Source organism: Nomascus leucogenys, chromosome 21 (assembly GCF_006542625.1).
Source record: "Nomascus leucogenys isolate Asia chromosome 21, Asia_NLE_v1, whole genome shotgun sequence".
In the NCBI taxonomy this organism is placed as follows: Eukaryota; Metazoa; Chordata; class Mammalia; order Primates; family Hylobatidae; genus Nomascus; species Nomascus leucogenys.
In genome coordinates this window covers 8,435,243-8,455,093 of record NC_044401.1, presented here as the reverse complement: position 1 = coordinate 8,455,093, position 19,851 = coordinate 8,435,243, and the positions used below count along the sequence as shown (strand labels likewise).

At 36.4% G+C, this 19,851-nt stretch overlaps 1 protein-coding gene across 2 annotated transcripts in view; it reads right to left on the bottom strand.

Annotated features, from left to right (window-relative positions):
• The window catches only part of CD200R1 (CD200 receptor 1), a 58,135-nt gene that overhangs the window by 13,971 nt on the left and 24,313 nt on the right, over window positions 1-19,851 (bottom strand). Inside the window, exon 2 of one of the 2 annotated variants that reach the window (XM_030801705.1) lies at window positions 17,284-17,352. The exons of the other annotated variant lie outside the window; for it this stretch is intronic. Within the exon in view, the coding sequence (XP_030657565.1) occupies window positions 17,284-17,352 (69 nt within the window). The remainder of the gene's footprint in view (window positions 1-17,283; window positions 17,353-19,851) is intronic. 2 annotated transcript variants of the gene reach the window in all.

Sequence of the window (19,851 nt, the reverse complement as noted above, 5' to 3'; positions counted from 1 at the left end):
GGGTTCTTTTTTCTTGTAAATTTGTTTAAGTTCCTTGTAGATGCTGGTTATTAGGCCTTTGTTAGATGAATAGATTATAAAACTTTTCTCCCATTCTGTAGGTTGTCTGTTTATTCTGTTGATAGTTTCTTTGACTGTGCAGAAGCTCTTTAGTTTAATCAGATCCCATTTGTCAATTTTTGTTTTTGTTGAAGTTGCTTCTGGCATCTTTGTCATGAAATCATGAAATCTTTGCCTGAGCCTATGTCCTGAATGATATTGCCTAGATTTTCTTCTAGGGTTTTTAGAGTTTGGGGTTCTACGTTTAAGTCTTTAATCCATCTTGAGTTGATTTTTGTACATGATGTAAGGAAGGTATTTTAGTCTGCTCTCATGCTGCTAATAAAGACATACCCACGACTGGGTAATTTATAAAAGAAAGAGGTTTAATTGACTTATAGTTCAGCATGGCTTGGGAGGCCTCAGAAAACTTACAATCATGACAGAAGGGGAAGCAAACATGTCCTTTTTCACATGGCAGCAGCAAAGAGAAGTGCCAAGCCAAAGGAGGAAAAGCCCCTTATAAAACCATCAGATCTCATGAGAATTCACTCACTATCATGAGAAAAGCATGACAGTAACTGCCCCCCATGATTAAATTACCTCCCACCAGGTCCCTCCCAGGACACATGGAGATTATAGAAACTACAATTCAAGATGAGATTTGGGTGGGGACACAGCCAAACCATATCAGGTCCACTTTCAATTTTCTTCATATGGCTAGCCAGCTGTCCCAGCACCATTTATTAAATAGGGAACCCTTTCCCCATTGCTTGTTTCTGTCAGGTTTGTCAGAGATAAGATGGTTGTAGATGTGTGGTGTTATTTCTGGGTTCTCTATTCTGTTCTATTGGTCTATGTGTCTGTTCTTGTACAACTACTATGCTGTTTTGATTACTGTAGCCCTATAATATAGTTTGAAGTCAGGTATCATGATGCTTCCAGCTTTGTTCTTTTTGCTGAGGATTGCCTTCACTATTTGGGTTATGTTTTGGTTCCATATGAATTTTAAAATTTTTTTTTCTAATTCTGTGAACAATGTCAATTACAGCTTAATGGGAATAGCACTGAATCGATAACCTACTTTGGGCAGTATGGCCATTTTCACAATATTGATCCTTCCTATCCATGAGCATGGACTGTTTTTCCATTTGTTTGTGTCATCTCTGATTTCTTTAGCAGTGGTTTATAGTTTTTCTTAAAGAGGTCCTTCACTTCCCTTGTTAGTTGTTTTCCTAGGTATTTTATTCTTTTGTGGCAATTGTGAATGGGAGTTCATTTATGATTTGGCTCTTGTCTTGTCTGTTGTTGGTATATAGGAATACTAGCAATTTTTGCACATTGATTTTGGATCCTGAAACTTTGCAGAAGTTACTTATCAGCTTAAGAAGCTTTTGGGCTGAGATGATGGGGTTTTCTAGATATAGAATCATGTTATCTGCAAACAAAGATAACTTGAGGTCCTCTCTTTGAATATTTGAATATTCTTTGTTTCTTTCTCTTGCATGATTACCCTGGCCAGAACTTCCAATACCATTAAATAGAAGTGGTGAGAGAGGGCATCTTTGTCTTGTGCCAGTTTTCAAGGGGAATGCTTCTAGTTTTTGCCCATTCAGTATGATATGGGTTTGTAAAAAGATTAACATAATTGACAAGCCATTAGCTAGATGAATAAAGAAAAAAAGAGAAAAAAACAAATTAATAAAATCAGAAACAAAAAAGAGAAATAATAACAGAGACTACATAAATACAAAAGACCATTAGAAACTATTATGAACAACTACACACGAATAAATTCAAAAGATTAGAGGAAACTGAAAAATTCCTGGATACAGACAACCTAACAACTTTAAACCAACAAGAAATGGAAAACCTCAGTCCAATAATAAGTAATGAGATTGAATTAGTAATGAAAAGTCTCCCAACAAAGAAAAGTCCAGGAACAAATGGCTTCACAGCTGAATTCTACCGAACTTTTAAAGAACTAATACCAGTCCTTGATACACAGAAGAAATACTTCAAACTATTCCAAAAAATTGAATGTAAAACTCATTTGAATGTCATTGAATGTCAAAACTCATTTGACAAGCCCAGCATGATTGTGATACAAAAACCAGAAAAGACACAGCAAAAAAGAAAAGTACAAGCTAATATTACTAATAAACATATATATAAAATACTAGCAAATGAATTCAACAGCACATCAAAACATCAGGCACCATAATCAAGTGAGATTCACCTTAGAGATGCAAGGATGGTTCAACATATGCAAATCGATATTTGTGATACATCACATCAACAAAATCAAGAACAAAAACTAGGTGATTATTTTAATATCATATGATCAGAAAAAGCATTTTATAAAATTCAACATCCCTACATCATTAAAAACTTTCAATAAATTAGGTGCAGAAGAAAGTACTTCAATACAATAAAGGCCATCTATAGGCTGTGTAGCTAATATTATACTAAATGGGGAAAAGCTTTCAGCTTTTAAGAATTAGAAGAAGAATTAGAAGAAAAAATGCCTACTCTCACCCCTGTTATTCAAGATAGTACTAGAAGTCTGGCCCAGAGAAATTAGGCAAGAAAAATAAATAAGTAAAGTACATCCAATTTAGAAAGCAGGAAGTCAAATTGTCCATGTTTCCAGATAACATGATCTTATATAGAGAAACCCTAAAGACCGCACCAAAAAACTGTTAACACTGATAAACAAATTCAATAAAGTTGCAGCATACAAAATCAACAGACAAAACTTAGTAGCATTTCTATACACAAACAACAAACCAGATGAAAAGGAAATCAAGAAAACAATCCCATTTACAATAGCTACAGAAATAAATAAATGAATGAATAAAATATCTAGGAATGAATTTAACCAAGGATATGAAAGATCTCTGCAAGTAAAACCATACAACACTGCAGAAAGAAATTTAAGAAGACACAAAAAATAGAAAGACATCTCATATTCATGGACTAGAATAACTAATATTGTTAAAATGCCCATACTACCCAAAGTAATCTACAGAATAAATGTAATTACTATCAAGATACCAATGAAGTGTCATTTCATTTAACAAAAATAGAAAAATAATCCTGAAATTTACATGGAACCACAAAAGACTCCAAACAGCCAAAGCCCATACTGAGCAAAAAGCAAACAAAAAAGCAAAAAACAAACAAACCAAAAAAAAAAAAAAACAAGCTGAGGCATCACTCTAACAGACTTCAAAATATACCATAAAGCTGTACTAATCAAAACAGCATGGTACTGGCATAAAAACAGACACATAGAAAAATGCAACAGCATAGAGAACCCAGAAATTAGTCCACATATATACAGTCAACTGATCTTTGACAAAGATGTCAAGAACATACACTGGGGAAAGGACACCTTCTTTAATAAATGGCACTGGGTAAACTGAATATTCATATGCGGAAGAATGAAACTAGACCTCCTACCTCTCACCCTATACAAAAATCAACTCAAAATTCATTGAAGACCTAAATATAAGACCAGAAACTATAAAACTGCTAGAAGAAAACATAGATGAAATACTTCAGGACACTGATCTGAGAAATAATTTTAAGAATAAGACCTCAATAGCATAGGCAACTAAAGCAAAAGTAAACAAATGGGATTATATAAAACTAAAAACCTTCTGCACAGCAAAACAATAAACAGAATGAATAAACTTACAGAATGGGATAAAATATTTGTAAAATACTCATCCAACAAAAGAGTAATATCCAGATACACAAGGAATTCAAAATATCTCCACAATAACAGAAAAACTAACTTAAAAATGGGTAATTGATACAGATATTTCTGAACAGAAGACATACATATGGTTAACAAATATATGAAAAAGTGCTCAACATCACTAATCATCAAGGAAATGTCAGTTAAAATCACAAGGAGATTTCATTCACCCCAGTTAGAATGGCTATTATCAAAGAGACACAAATAAATGTTGGTGAGGATGCAAAGAAAAGGGAACTCTTATAAACCACTGATAGGAATGTAAACTAATACAGTCTCTATGAAGAACAGTATGGAAGTTCCTAAAAAAATTAGAAATAGAAATTTCATGTGATCCAGCAATCTTGCTGGTAAACGTTTATTCAAAGGAAAGGAAATAAATATGTTAAAGAAATATCTGCACCCCTATGTTTATTACAGCAATATTCACAATAGCCAAGACAGGAAATCAACCCAAATGCCCAACAACAAATGAATGGATAAAGAAAATGTGGTATATATACACAATGGAATACTATTCAGCCATAAAAAATGAAATATTGTCATTCACAGCAACATGGATGGAACTGGAGGATATTATGTTGAGTGAAATAAGCCAAGAACAAAAAGCCAAACATCACATGTTCTTATTCTATGCAGAAGTTTAAAAAAAGTTGGTTTCATAGAAGTAAAAGGCAGAACGCAGGCTTCCATAGACTACAAAGGGTAGGGGAAAGGGGGGAATAGAGGAAATTTGTTAAAGGGCACAAAATTATAGCAAGGTAGGATGAGCAAGTTCTATTGTTTTATAGTACTGTAGGATGACTATAGTTCACAATAATATATTACATATTTTCAAAGAGCTAGAAGAGGATATTGAATGTTCCCAACACAAGGAAATGTTTGAAGTGAAGGATATGCCAATTACCATGATCTGATTACTACAAATTGTATGTATCAAAATATTACTATGTACCCCATAAATATGTGCAATTATTATGTGTCAATTAAAATTAATATAAATAAGTAAATAAAGCAGAAGCAGGAGAGGAATAGAGAGAGTCCTCATCTAGTTCAACTTTCTAATTCCATTATTTCTGAGATCAACATGCATTCCTTCCCTTGAGTTCTGTAGAATTTTTCACAATCACAATAGTTTTAATCTATTTCAAATTTTGTTTTTGAAAAGTTGCTATATTGTAGCTAAAAAAATGAAAAAAAAGAAATACTTTAAATAATAATGACTAAGAATTTTCCCCAAATTAATTTCAGACACTAAATCACAGATCCAGGAAACTCAGAGAATGCCAAGCAGAATAAATGCCAAAAATAACCTACACCTAGATGTATTATTTTCAAATTACAGAAAATCAAATGTAAAGAAATACTTCGGAAAGAAGCCAGAAGGGAAAAACACCTTACCTACCAAGAAGCAAAGAAAAGAATTATACCCAACTTCTCCTCAGAGACCAGGCAAGCAAGAAGACAGCAAAGTAAAATATTTGAGGTGTTGAGGGAAAAAAACTACCAACCTAGAATTTCATGTCCTGCAAAAACTATCCTCCAAAACTGAAGGAGAAATAAAGATGTTCTCAGACAAACAAAAATTGGGGGAATTTGTTGTCAGTAGGCCTGCCTTCCAAGAAATGCTGAGAGAAATTTTTTTAGAGAGAAGTAAAATAATATCAGTCAAAAACTCAGATCTATATCCAAAAGAACACTGGAAAACAAACAAGTGAAGGTAAAATTAAAACTTGCATAATTATTCTTAATTAATCTAACAGATAACTCTTTGTCCAAAATAATGATAGTAACAATGTATTTGATTATGTATGTGTTATGTATAAGAAGAATGAATAAAATAATGATACAAGGAACAGGAAGGAAGGAACTAGGATTATTTTGTTATTGCAAGGTATTCACACCACCCATGAAACAGTATATAGTATTATCCCATCACTACCATGTAAAGACAATGGTTGGTTTGATAGGCTGATGTGTGGGAGTAAAAAAAAAAGAAAGTTAACTTGGATTCATTATAAACGTATGTTGCAAGCTCAAATGATGACTAAAAAAGTAAAAATAGAAATATAACTAATATGCTAAGGAGGATAGAAAATGGCATCATATAAAATGCTCAGGTAAAATCATAAAAGGCAGGAGAAGAGTAGAAGACAAAAATAGGAACAAAGAACAGAGGCACTAAAAGCAAACAGTAACAACTGTGGTAGATATTAATCTAACAGCATCAGTAATCGCTTTGAACATCAATGGTCTAAATGCACCAATTAAAAGAGATTGTCAGAGTAGATCAAAAAGCAAGACCAATTATATGTTGTCTACAAAAAACCTTGAAATCTAAAGATATATATATATATATATATATGTGTGTGTAGTTGAAAAGGGATGAATAAAGATAAGTCATGCTAATACTAATCAAAAGGAAATGGAAGTAGCTATATTAATTTTAAACAGCAATGACTTCAGAGCAAGAAGTTATTACATAATGATGTGTTATCATTACATAATAATACATGAGTCAATTCTCCAAAAAGAAATAATAATCCTTAACATATGTGCACCTAGCAAAAGAGTATCAAAATATATGAGGCAAAAACTGACAGAACAGCAAGGAGAAATAAATGAATCTGCTATAATTGTTGGAGACTTCAATACCCCTCTATTAGAAATAGAGAGATCCAGCAGGCAGAAATTCAGTAATGACATAGCTGAATTCAGTGATACCATCAATTAACTAGGTATAACTGACATCTATAGGTGACTTTTTCTAACAAGAGCAGCATACACATTCTTCTCCAGCTCATATGAAACTTGTACCAAAATAGACCACATTCTGAGCCATAAAATACATCTTAACAAATATAAAAAAATAGAAATTACATAATGCCTGCTTTTAGACCATGAGGGAATTAAACTGGAAATGAAAAACAAAAAGGTAGTGGAAAGTTCCAAAATATTTGGAGATTATACCACATACTTCTAAATAATGCATAGGTGAAAAAAGAAACCTAAAGAGAAATTTAAAAATATTTTTAAATAAATGAAAATGAAAACACAATTTATCAAAATTTGTGGATGCAGCAGGAGCAGTTTTTAGAGGGAAATTTATAGCATTGAATGCATGTATTAGAAAATTAAAAAGGTCTAAAATCAATCACCCAGACTCCAACTTTATGAAACTAGAAAATAGAAGAGGAAATTAAATCCAAATTAAGCAGAAGAAAAGAAAATATAAATTAGAACAGAAGACAATAAAATTGAAAATGAGAAAATCAATAAAACTAAAACCTGGTTCTTTGAAAAGATCAATAAACTTGATAAGTCACTGGCCAGACCAAGAAAAAAAGAGAGAGGATACAAGTTGCTAATATCTGATATGAAAGAGGGGACATTACCACAGATGCCATTTACATTAAAATGATAATAACAGAATACTATGAAGAATTCTATGCCCACAAATTTGATAACACAGATGAAATAAACCAATTCTTTAAAAGACACAATCTGCCAAAACAATTTGGCAGTTTAAACAGGACTATATCTAATAAATAAATTAAAGGAGAAATAGGCAAATTGAACAGGACTATATCTATTAAATAAATTGAATCAATAATTAATAACTTTTCAGGACAGATAGTACGAGGCCTAGATGGGTTCACTGATAAATTCTGTTAAATATTTAAGGAAGAAATTATAGCAGTTCTCTTTAATCTCCTTCAGAAACAGAAGCAGAGGGAATGCTTCCTAACTCATTCTATAAGGTTAGCATTATCCTAATAACCAAACCAGAAAAAAAATAACAAAAAAAGAAAACCACAGACCAATATCTCTCATAAATATACATTTTTAAATCCTCAATAAAATATTAGTAAATCAAATTCAAGAATGTATTAAAAGAATTATATTCCATGAACAAGTGGGGTTTATTCCAGATATGCAAGCCTGGCTCAAAATTCAAAAGTGAATTAATATCTTCCATCACATCAATGAGCTAAATAAAAAAAATCATATGATCATTTCCATAGATACAGAAAAAGCATTTGACAAAATTTAACAGTCATTTATGGTTTTTTAAAAACTCTCAGTAAACTGGGAAAAAGAGAAACTTTCTCAACTTAAAAAATATCTATAAAAAACTCTACAGCTAGCATCATAACTAATGGTGAGAAAGCAAAGCATCAGAAACAAAGCAAGATGACTCTTTTCACCACTGCTTTTCAACTGGAATTTCTAACTAATGCAATAAGACAAGAAAAAATAAATAAAAGGGATCGAGATCGGTAATGAAGAAATAAAACTGTCTTTGTTCATACATGACATAATTATCTATGTAAAGCATCTGAAAGAATTGACCAAAAAAACTCCTAGAACTAATAAGAAATTGTAGCAAGGTTGCAAAATACAAGGTTAACATACAAAAGTCAATTACTTTCCAATAGGTCACCAATGAACAAGTGAAATTTGAAGTTAAAAACACAATACCATTTATATTAGCATCCCCAAAAATGAAATACTTAGGTATAAGTCTAACAAAATATGTGCAACATCTATATGAGGAAAACTATAAAACTTTGATGGAAAAGAATCAAAGAAAATCTAAGTAAATGGAGAGAGACCTCATTCACATAGGGTGAATGAACATTATCAAAATACCAGTTTTTCCCAACTTGATCTATGGATTCAACACAATCCCAATCAAAATCTCAGCAAGTTATTTTATGGATATAAACAAACTGATTTTTAAGTTTATCTAGAGAGGCAAAAGACTCAGAATAGTCAACACATTATTGAAGAAGAACAAAGTTTGAGGCTTGACACTATTCGACTTCAAGATTTACGATAAAGCTCCAATAATCAAGACAGCATGTTATTAGCAAAAGAAGAGCTAAACAAGTAAATGAAACCAAATAGAGAGCCCAGAAATAGGCTCACATAAATATTGTATTTGGAAACTAGCAAAGGCAATACATTGGAGTCTTTTGAACAAATGGTGTTGGAACGACTGGACATCCACATGCAAAAATAAATTCAATCTAGATACAGACCTCACACCTTTCACAAAAATAAACTCAAAATGGATCAGTGACCTAAATATAAAAATGCAAACTAAAAACACTCCTAGAAGGTAACATAAGAGAAAGTCTAAGTGATCTTTGGTTTGGCAGTGACATTTTAGCTACCACAGTAAAGGCACAATCCATGAAATAAAAAATCGATGAGCTGGACTTCAGTAAAATTAAAAATTTCTACTCTGTGAAAAATTTCTAAGAGCAGTGGCTCACGCCTGTAATCCCAGCACTTTGGGAGGCCGAGGCAGGCGGATCACGAGGTCAGGAGATCGAGACCATCTTGGCTAACACAGTGAAACCCCATCTCTACTAAAAATACAAAAATTAGCTGGGCGTGGTGGTGGGTGCCTGTAGTCCCAGCTACTCTGCTCCAGAGGCTGAGGCAGAAGAATGGCATGAACCCAGGAGGCGGCGCTTGCAGTGAGCCAAGATCGCGCCAGTGCACTCCAGCCTGGGCGACAGAGCGAGATTCCGTCTCAAAAAAAAAAAGAGAGAGAAAGAGAGAATGAAAAGACAAGCCACACAACTAGAAAAAAATACAGTCATCCCTTGTTACCTCTGGGGGATTCTATCACCCCATGGATACCAAAATCCACAGATGCTCATATTCTTTGTATAAAATCACTTAGTATTTGCATATAACCACCTGTATTTTTAAAATCATCTCTAGATTACTTATAATACCTAATACATTGCCTGTATATCACTACATCCTGTGGATTCTATGTAGTAAGGCAAATTCAAGTTTTGCTTTTTGGAACTTTATGGAATTTTTCCCAAATATTTCCAATCCATAGTTGGTTGGATCCACAGATATGAAAGCCGTGGATACAGAGGGCCAACTGTATTTGCAAAAGACATATCCGATAAAAGACTGTTATCCAAAACACACAAAGAACTCTTAAAACTCAGCAATATGCAAGCAAACAACCAGACTAAAAAACAGGTCAAAAATCTTAACAGGAACTTTACCAAAGAAGATACATATGGAAAATGTAGCCCAACGTGAGCGACGCAGAAGACAGGTGATTTCTGCATTTCCATCTGAGGTACCAGTTTCATCTCACTAGGGAGTGCCAAACAGTGGGTGCAGGACAGTCGGTGCAGCGCACCGTGTGCGAGCCGAAGCAGGGCGAGGCATTGCCTCACTCGGGAAGTGCAAGGGGTCAGGGAGTTCCCTTTCCTAATCAAAGAAAGGGGTGACAGAGGGCACCTGGAAAATCGGGTCACTCCCACCCTAATACTGTGCTTTTCCAAGGGGCTTGGAAAACGGCACACCAGGAGATTGTGTCCCGCACCTGGCTTGGAGAGTCCTACGCCCATGGAGTCTCGATGATTGCTAGCACAGCAGTCTGAGATCAAACTGCAAGGTGGCAGCGAGGCTGCGGGAGGGGTGCCCGCCATTGCCCAGGCTTGCTTAGGTAAACAAAGTGGCCAGGAAGCTCGAACTGGGTGGAGCCCACCACAGCTCAAGGAGGCCTGCCTGCCTCTGTAGGCTCCACCTCTGGGGGCAGGGCACAGACAAACAAAAAGTCAGCAGTAACCTCTGCAGACTTCAATGTCCCTGTCTGACAGCTTTGAAGAGAGTAGTGGTTCTCCCAGCATGCAGCTGGAGATCTGAGAACAGGCAGACTGCCTCCTAAAGTGGGTCCCTCACCCCTGAGCACCCTAACTGGGAGGCACCCCCCAGTAGGGACAGACTGACGCCTCACTCAGCCGGGTACTCCTCTGAGACAAAACTTCCAGAGGAACGATCAGACAGCTGAATTTGCAGTTCACGAAAATCCGCTGTTCTGCAGCCACCACTGCTGACACCCAGCCAAACAGGGTCTGCAGTGGACCTCTAGCAAACTCCAACAGACCTGCAGCTGAGGGTCCTGTCTGGTAGAAGGAAAACTAACAAACAGAAAGCACGCCCACACCAAAAACCCATCTGTACATCACCATCATCAAAGACCAAAAGTAGAAAAAACTACAAAGATGGGGAGAAAACAGAGCAGAAAAACTGGAAACTCTAAAAAGCAGAGTGCCTCTCCTCCTTCAAAGGAACGCAGTTCCTCACCAGCAACGGAACAAAGCTGGATGGAGAATGACTTTGACGAGTTGAGAGAAGAAGGCTTCAGACGATCAAACTACTCCAAGCTACAGGAGGAAATTCAAACCAATGGCAAAGAAGTTAAAAACTTTGAAAAAAAATTCGACAAATGTATAACTAAAATAACCAATGCAGAGAAGTGCTTGAAGGAGCTGATGGAGCTGAAAGCCAAGTTTCGAGAACTACGTGAAGAATACAGAAGCCTCAGTAGCCGACGCGATCAACTGGAAGAAAGGGTATCAGAGATGGAAGATGAAATGAATGAAATGACGTGAGAAGGGAAGTTTAGAGAAAAAAGAATAAAAAGAAATGAACAAAGCCTCCAAGAAATATGGGACTATGTGAAAAGACCAAACCTACATCTGATTGGTGTACCTGAAAGTGACAGGGAGAATGAAACCAAGTTGGAAAACACTCTGCAAGATATTATCCAGGAGAACTTCCCCAATCTAGCAAGGCAGGCCAACATTCAGATTCAGGAAATACAGAGAACGCCACAAAGATACGCCTCGAGAAGAGCAACTCCAAGATACATAATTGTCAGATTCACCAAAGTTGAAATGAAGGAAAAAATGTTAAGGGCGGCCAGAGAGAAAGGTCGGGTTACCCACAAAGGGAAGCCCATCAGACTAACAGCTGATCTCTCGGCAGAAACTCAACAAGCCAGAAGAGAGTGGGGGCCAATATTCAACACTCTTAACCCAGAATTTCATATCCAGCCAAACTAAGTTTCATAAGTGAAGGAGAAATAAAATACTTTACAGACAAGCAAATGCTGAGTGATTTTGTCACCACCAGGCCTGCCCTAAAAGACCTCCTGAAGGAAGCTCTAAACATGGAAAGGAACAACCGGTACCAGCCACTGCAAAAACATGCCAAATTGTAAAGACCATCGAGGCTAGGAAGAAACTGCATCAACTAATGAGCAAAATAACCAGCTAACATCATAATGACAAGATCAAATTCACACATAACAATATTAACTTTAAATGTAAATGGGCTAAATGCTCCAATTAAAAGACACAGACTGGCAAATTGGATAAGGAGTCAAGACCCATCAGAGTGCTGTATTCAGGAAACCCATCTCACGTGCAGAGACACACATAGACTCAAAATAAAGGGATGGAGGAAGATCTGCCAAGCAAATGGAAAACAAAAAAAGGCAGGGGTTGCAATCCCAGTCTCTGATAAAATAGACTTTAAACCAACAAAGATCAAAAGAGACAAAGAAGGCCATTACATAATGGTAAAGGGATCAATTCAACAAGAAGAGCTAACTATCCTAAATATATATGCACCCAATACAGGAGCACCCAGATTCATAAAGCAAGTCCTGAGTGACCTACAAAGAGACTTAGACCCCCACACAATAATAATGGGAGATTTTAACACCCCACTGTCAACATTAGACAGATCAATGAGACAGAAAGTTAACAAGGATACCCAGGAATTGAACTCAGCTCTGCACCAAGTGGACTTAATAGACATCTACAGAACTCTCCACCCCAAATCAACAGAATATACATTCTTTTCAGCACCACACCACACCTATTCCAAAATTGACCACACAGGTGGAAATAAAGCTCTCCTCAGCAAATGTAAAAGAACAGAAATTATAACAAACTGTCTCTCAGACCACAGTGCAATCAAACTAGAACTCAGGATTAAGAAACTCACTCGAAACTGCTCAACTACATGGAAACTGAACAACCTGCTCCTGAATGACTACTGGATACATAACGAAATGAAGGCAGAAATAAAGATGTTCTTTGAAACCAACAAGAACAAAGACACAACATACCAGAATCTCTGGGACACATTCAAAGCAGTGTGTAGAGGGAAATTTATAGCACTAAATGCCCACAAGAGAAAGCAGGAAAGATCCAAAATTGACACCCTAACATCACAATTAAAAGAACTAGAAAAGCAAGAGCAAACACATTCAAAAGCTAGCAGAAGGCTAGAAATAACTAAAGTCAGAGCAGAACTGAAGGAAATAGAGACACAAAAAACCCTTCAAAAAATTAATGAATCCAGGAGCTGGTTTTTTCAAAAGATCAACAAAATTGATAGACCACTAGCAAGACTAATAAAGAAGAAAAGAGAGAAGAATCAAATAGATGCAATAAAAAATGAAAAAGGGGATATCACCACCGATCCCACAGAAATACAATCTACCATCAGAGAATGCTACAAACACCTCTACGCAAATAAACTAGAAAATCTAGAAGAAATGGATAAATTCCTTGACAAATACACCCTCCCACGACTAAACCAGGAAGAAGTTGAATCTCTGAATAAACCAATAACAGGATCTGAAATTGAGGCAATAATCAATAGCTTACCAACCAAAAAGAGTCCAGGACCTGATGGATTCACAGCCGAATTCTACCGGGGTACAAGGAGGAACTGGTACCATTCCTTCTGAAACTATTCCAATCAGTAGAAAATCAGGGAATCCTCCCTAACTCATTTTATGAGGCCAGCATCATCCTGATACCCAAGCCTGGCAGAGACACAACCAAAAAAGAGAATTTCAGACCAATACCCTTGATGAACATTGATGCAAAAATCCTCAATAAAATACTGGCAAATCTAATCCAGCAGCACATCAAAAAGCTTATCCACCATGATCAAGTGGGCTTCATCCCTGGGATGCAAGGCTGGTTCAACATATGCAAATCAATAAATGTAATCCAGCATATAAACAGAACCAAAGACAAAAACCACATGATTATCTCAATAGATGCAGAAAAAGCCTTTGACAAAATTCAACAATGCTTCATGTTAAAACTCTCAATAAATTAGGTATTGATGGGACGTATCTCAAAATAATAAGAGCTATCTATGACAAACCCACAGCCAATATCATACTGAATGGGCAAAAACTGGAAGCATTCCCTTTGAAAACTGGCACAAGACGGGGATGCTCTCTCTCACCACTCCTATTCAACATAGTGTTGGAAGTTCTGGCCAGGGCAATCAGGCAGGAGAAGGAAATAAAGGGTATTCAATTAGGAAAAGAGGAAGTCAAATTGTCCCTGTTTGTAGATGACATGATTGTATATCTAGAAAATCTCATTGTCTCAGCCCCAAATCTCCTTAAGCTGATAAGCAACTTCAGCAAAGTCTCAGGGTACAAAATCAATGTACAAAAATCACAAGCATTCTTGTACACCAATCACAGACAAACAGAGAGCCAAATTATGAGTGAACTGCCATTCACAATTGCTTCAAAGAGAATCAAATACCTAGGAATCCAACTTACAAGGGATGTGAAGGACCTCTTCAAGGAGAACTACAAACCACTGCTCAATGAAATAAAAGAGGATACAAACAAATGGAAGAACATTCCATGCTCATGGGTTGGAAGAATCGATATCCTGAAAATGGCCATACTGCCCAAGGTAATTTATAGATTCAATGCCATCCCCATCTAGCTACCAATGACTTTCTTCACAGAATTGGAAAAAACTACTTTAAAGTTCATACGGAACCAAAAAAGAGCCCGCATCACCAAGTCAATCCTAAGCTAAAAGAACAAAGCTGGAGGTATCACGCTACCTGACTTCAAACTATACTACAAGGCTACAGTAACCAAAACAGCATGGTACTGGTATCAAAACAGAGACATAGATCAATGGAACAGAACAGAGCCCTCAGAAATAATGCCGCATATCTACAACTATCTGATGTTTGACAAACCTGACAAAAACAAGAAATTGGGAAAGTATTCCCTATTTAATAAATGGTGCTGGGAAAACTGACTAGCCATTTGTAGAAAGCTGAAACTGGATCCCTTCCTTACACCTTATACAAAAATTAATTCAAGATGGATTAAAGACTTACATGTTAGACCTAAAACCATAAAAACCCTAGAAGAAAACCTAGGCAATACCATTCAGGACATAGGTGTGGGCAAGGACTTCATGTGTAAAACACCAAAAGCAATGGCAACAAAAGCCAAAATTGACAAATGGGATCTAATTTGAAGAGCTTCTGCACAGCAAAAGAAACTACCATCAGAGTGAACAGGCAACCTACAGAATGGGAGAAAATTTTCACAACCTACTAATCTGACAAAGGGCTAATATCCAGAATCTACAATGAACTCAAACAAATTTACAAGAAAAAAACAAACAACCCCATCAAAAAGTGGGTGAAGGACATGAACAGACACTTCTCAAAAGAAGACATTTATGCAGCCAAAAAACACATGAAGAAATGCTCATCATCACTGGCCATCAGAGAAATGCAAATCAAAACCACAATGAGATACCATCTCACACCAGTTAGAATGGCCATCATTAAAAAGTCGGGAAACAACAGGTACTGGAGAGGATGTGGAGAAATAGGAACACTTTTACACTGTTGGTGGGACTGTAAACTAGTTCAACCATTGTGGAAGTCAGTGTGGCGATTCCTCAGGGATCTAGAACTAGAAATACCATTTGACCCAGCCATCCCATTACTGGGTATATACCCAAAGAACTATAAATCATGCTGTTATAAAGACACATGCACACGTATGTTTATTGCGGCACTATTCACAATAGCAAAGAGTTGGAACCAACCCAAATGTCCAACAATGATAGACTGGATTAAGAAAATGTGGCACATATACACCATGGGATACTATGCAGCCATCAAAAATGATGAGTTCATGTCCTTTGTAGGGACATGGATGAAACTGGAAACCATCATTCTCAGTAAACTATCGCAAGGACAAAAAACCAAACACCGCATGTTCTCACTCATAGGTGGGAATTGAACAATGAGAACACATGGACACAGGAAAGGGAACACCACACTCCAGGGACTGTTGTGGGGTGGGGGGAGGGGGAAAGGGACAGCATTAGGAGATATACCTAATGCTAAATGACGAATTAATGGGTGCAGCAAACCCACATGGCACATGGATACATATGTAACAAACCTGCACATTGTGCACATGTACCCTAAAACTTACAGTATAATAATGAAGGAAAAAAAAAGAAATTGTATATATTTATGGAAAATAAGCATATGAAAAGATGCTCTACATCATATGTCATCAAAGAAAGGCAAATTAAAACAACAATAAGAACCACTACACACCAAAGGCGAGGAGTGGAGCAACAGGAACTTTCATTAATTGGTAGCAGGAATGCAAAGTGGTACATCTACTTTGAAAGACAGTTTGGCAGTTTCTTACAAAACTAAGCAATCTCCTACCATGCAATCCAACAATCATGCATTTTGGTATTTACCCTAAGAGTTGAAAACTTAGTTCCATACAAAAACCTGTGCATGGGTGTTAATTGCAGCTTTTTCTTAATTGCCAAAACTTGGAAGCAGCCAAGATGTCTTTTACCAGGCAAATAAATAAACTGTGGTATAGTCGAACAATGGAATATTATTCAGTACTAAAAAAAAAGAGCCATTAAGACATGGAAAGTCACGGGGGAACACTTAAATGCATATTATTAAGTGAAAAAAGCCAGTCTGAAAATGCTGCATACTGTAACATTCCAATTATATGACACTCTGGAAAAGACAAAACTATGGAGACAGTATACCAGGATTGCCTGGGGTTAGCCGGCAGGGAAGGATGAATAGGTAGAATAGAGATGATTTTTAGGTCAGTGAAATTACTCTGTAAACTATTATCATGGTAGAGACATGTCATTGTGCATTTGCCTGAAAACATTCACATTCAACCCTAAGAGTGACCCCTAATGCAAACTTTGGACTTTGATAATGTGATAATGATGATGTTTCAATGTAGGTTCATTAATTGAAACAAATGTACCACTCTAGTCAGGTATGTTGATAATGGGGGAGGCTTTGCACGTGTGGGGGCAGAGGTTATATGGGAAATTTCTGTACTTTCCACTCAGTTGTGCTATGATCCTAAAACTTCTCTAAAAAAATAAAGTCTATTAACTTTTCTTTTCTGTTTCAATGTTAATTAAAATGGCAAGTAAAAATTTTGGAGACAATAGGGTTGAGAGAGGATATAGAAAATAAATCATTAACACCTATTAAGATCTGCTTATTAAAAAGAGCTCTGGGATAATAATCTAGGTTTCAAAAGTTGAATAACAAATTTTTTTGAAGAGGCCATTGGTTTTGTTTAGTGATCCCATTCTTAAAATAGGTACTAAATAAGTATAGAAATAATTTCAGAATGAAAAATTTATTAACACTCTTAAATATAATATCATTTAGATAACACAGATAATGCATGAGACAATTCAAGATCCAAAAATGTAAAACCTATATGGACATCAAGCACTCCCCTACTAGAATTATTATTAAAAGATAGACATTACCTAAAGCATGATTCTCCTTGCTAGTTTGCAGCATTAATGAGTTGTTTGGTTGAACAGCACCCTCCGCTTCTGAATATATGCATTTTGAAAAAGACATAGGGGGTAGAGAGAGAAATATGCATTAATAGATCTGACCCCTAGTTAAAATAATATTTTTCACATTCTTCAGACTATTTTTATATTGCATTTGCCAATGAATATCTAAATTATGACAGCCAAGCAAAAGTCTTGGCAAAATTTGTCCCAGTATAAACTTTTCACTTGCTCTTCCTGACTCTGGCATAGTCCTGCTTTAAGCTCAGAGTGCCCATCACCCCCCTCTTGCTTTATATTCAAGTCTTCTTCCAGGCTTATATGCATTTACTCTATCTCTGAGTGTGGAAGAAATTATTTTACTATCTTCTACAGGCTTTTCAAGCACCAATGAGGAGGTAAAAAAAGTTTATTGGGAACTATTGATTGGATGCTGGTATGGAATAAAAGGATTTTCCTAAGCATTGTTGAAATCACATCATAGAATCTATGATAGGAAAAAGGTCCCCAACCTTTTTGGCACCAGGGACCCATTTCAAGGAAGATTAATTTTTCCACGGACAAGGGGGAAGGGAGCACGATGGTTCTCTGATGAAACTGTTTCACCTCAGATCATCAGGCATTAGTTCAATTCTCATAAGGAATGCACAACCTAGATTCCTGGCATGCACAGTTCACAATAGGGTTCATGCTTCTGTGAGAATCTAATGCCTCCAACTGATCTGACAAGAGGTGGAGCTCAGGCCGCAATTCTCACTCACCTGCCACTCACCCCCTGCTGTGCGGCCCAGTCCCTAACAGGCCAAGGACTGGTACCAGTCTGCAGCCCCAGGGTTGGGGACCCGTGATATAGACAATGGCCAATTAAGTTCACATTTCTGCAAGGCAAGCTCTTAGTGAGAATTCGTAGTACACATCTTTTAAGCAGCAATTTTTGGCAAAGTACTCTGCTAGGCACAGAGATATCATAATAAATAATATCCCCTTTTTTCCAAGAGCTTAAGATCCAGGAGAGGCAGTAGCTAGGGAAACAATTATAATGCACAGTTTTCAGTGCAATGATCGAAGTTGCATGTGATGTATAGAAGTTTAAAAGAAGAGATGTTTAAATTCCAGGAAAACAGGAGTAAGAGATTGGGCATGCTTTCCTATAATAAGTAATTTTTTAGCTGGATCTAAGTACATGAGGAGTTTTCCAGCAAGACAGAAGGGAAAATGCAAACAAAAATAATGGCATTTAAAGGAGGTACAAAGCCAGATAAAAATTTACAAGAGTTATAAATATTTTAGTATTTCCATGAAGTGAGAAAACCTGGATGTGTAATTGGAGTTGAGGCTGGATATTGGCAGGTTCTAACTGTGCAAGGCACAAAGCTCCTAGAATGTGCTCACAAGGAAAAGATACACTCATAGCTTATCTATAGTGAGTGTATCTGACTAGCAAAGAGACACCATTTCGAGTAAAATTTAACGCTCAGTGTTTTTCTGGAAAAATTTTGAATCTAGTGCCCCTTTCAGCTACCATTTTAACAAACTGTTCTTTTAAGATAATGTATTGAATGAGTATAATAGGAATAGATTTTGGGTAATTTTCCTATGTTCTTTATGTCTATCTCTCTATAACTAGCAGATATTATTTTCATTTTACAGATAAAGAAATGTAGATTAAGTGTTTAAGCAATTTGACCAAGACTACCTGGCTAGTAAGCTGCTTCAGTTACCCAATTATGAATCTTAGTGCAAGTAAGCCTTACTGCTATGAGTAGAAATCAAGGGTTAGAGCCTAAGAAATATGCTAGGATAGATACACAACCCAAATTAACCCAAACTGAAGTGAGTTTAAGCCATGTTATTGCAAGAGCACTGAGAGACAAACTTTTAAAAAAGCAGATCGAATGGGAAGTCCATAAAATCAGGATTACAAAGGCATCTGGACACAGACACTATGAATTCTAGATCTGAATGGGAATAGTTAAGTTAGGGAAGAGATAATTGTCAGAATTCATGGGCTTAGAATAGTGGCCTGCACAGCTCTCTGGCACATGGCTAGATAACGCTGGATTAAAAATAAAGGTCAACCCAAACCTATAGCAAACCGGACTAAACATATGGACAGAAATTTTATGGAAAAAGAAGTAAAAATGTCTCTTAGTCATATGAAAATATATTTCACATCAGTCATGGTAAGAGGAATCCAAATTAAAAGTATTTGGAAATACCATTTCTCATCTATAACTGGCAAAATCCAAAAGTTTGAGAACATACACTTTTGGGTGAGGTTGTGGAGAGATAGGTGTATGTCTGTATGTTGGTATTGTTCAATTTTATAGTGAGGAAGAAAGAAGATAATAGATGTAAAATAAGTAAGTTTAAAACAAAAATTAGCCAGGCGTGGTGGCAGGCACCTGTAATCCCAGCTACTTGGGAGGCTGAGGCAGAGAATTGCTTGAACCCGGGAGGCAGAGGTTGCAGTGAGCTGAGATCGCACCACTGCACTCCAGCCTCCGTGACAGAGTGAGACTCCATCAAAGACAA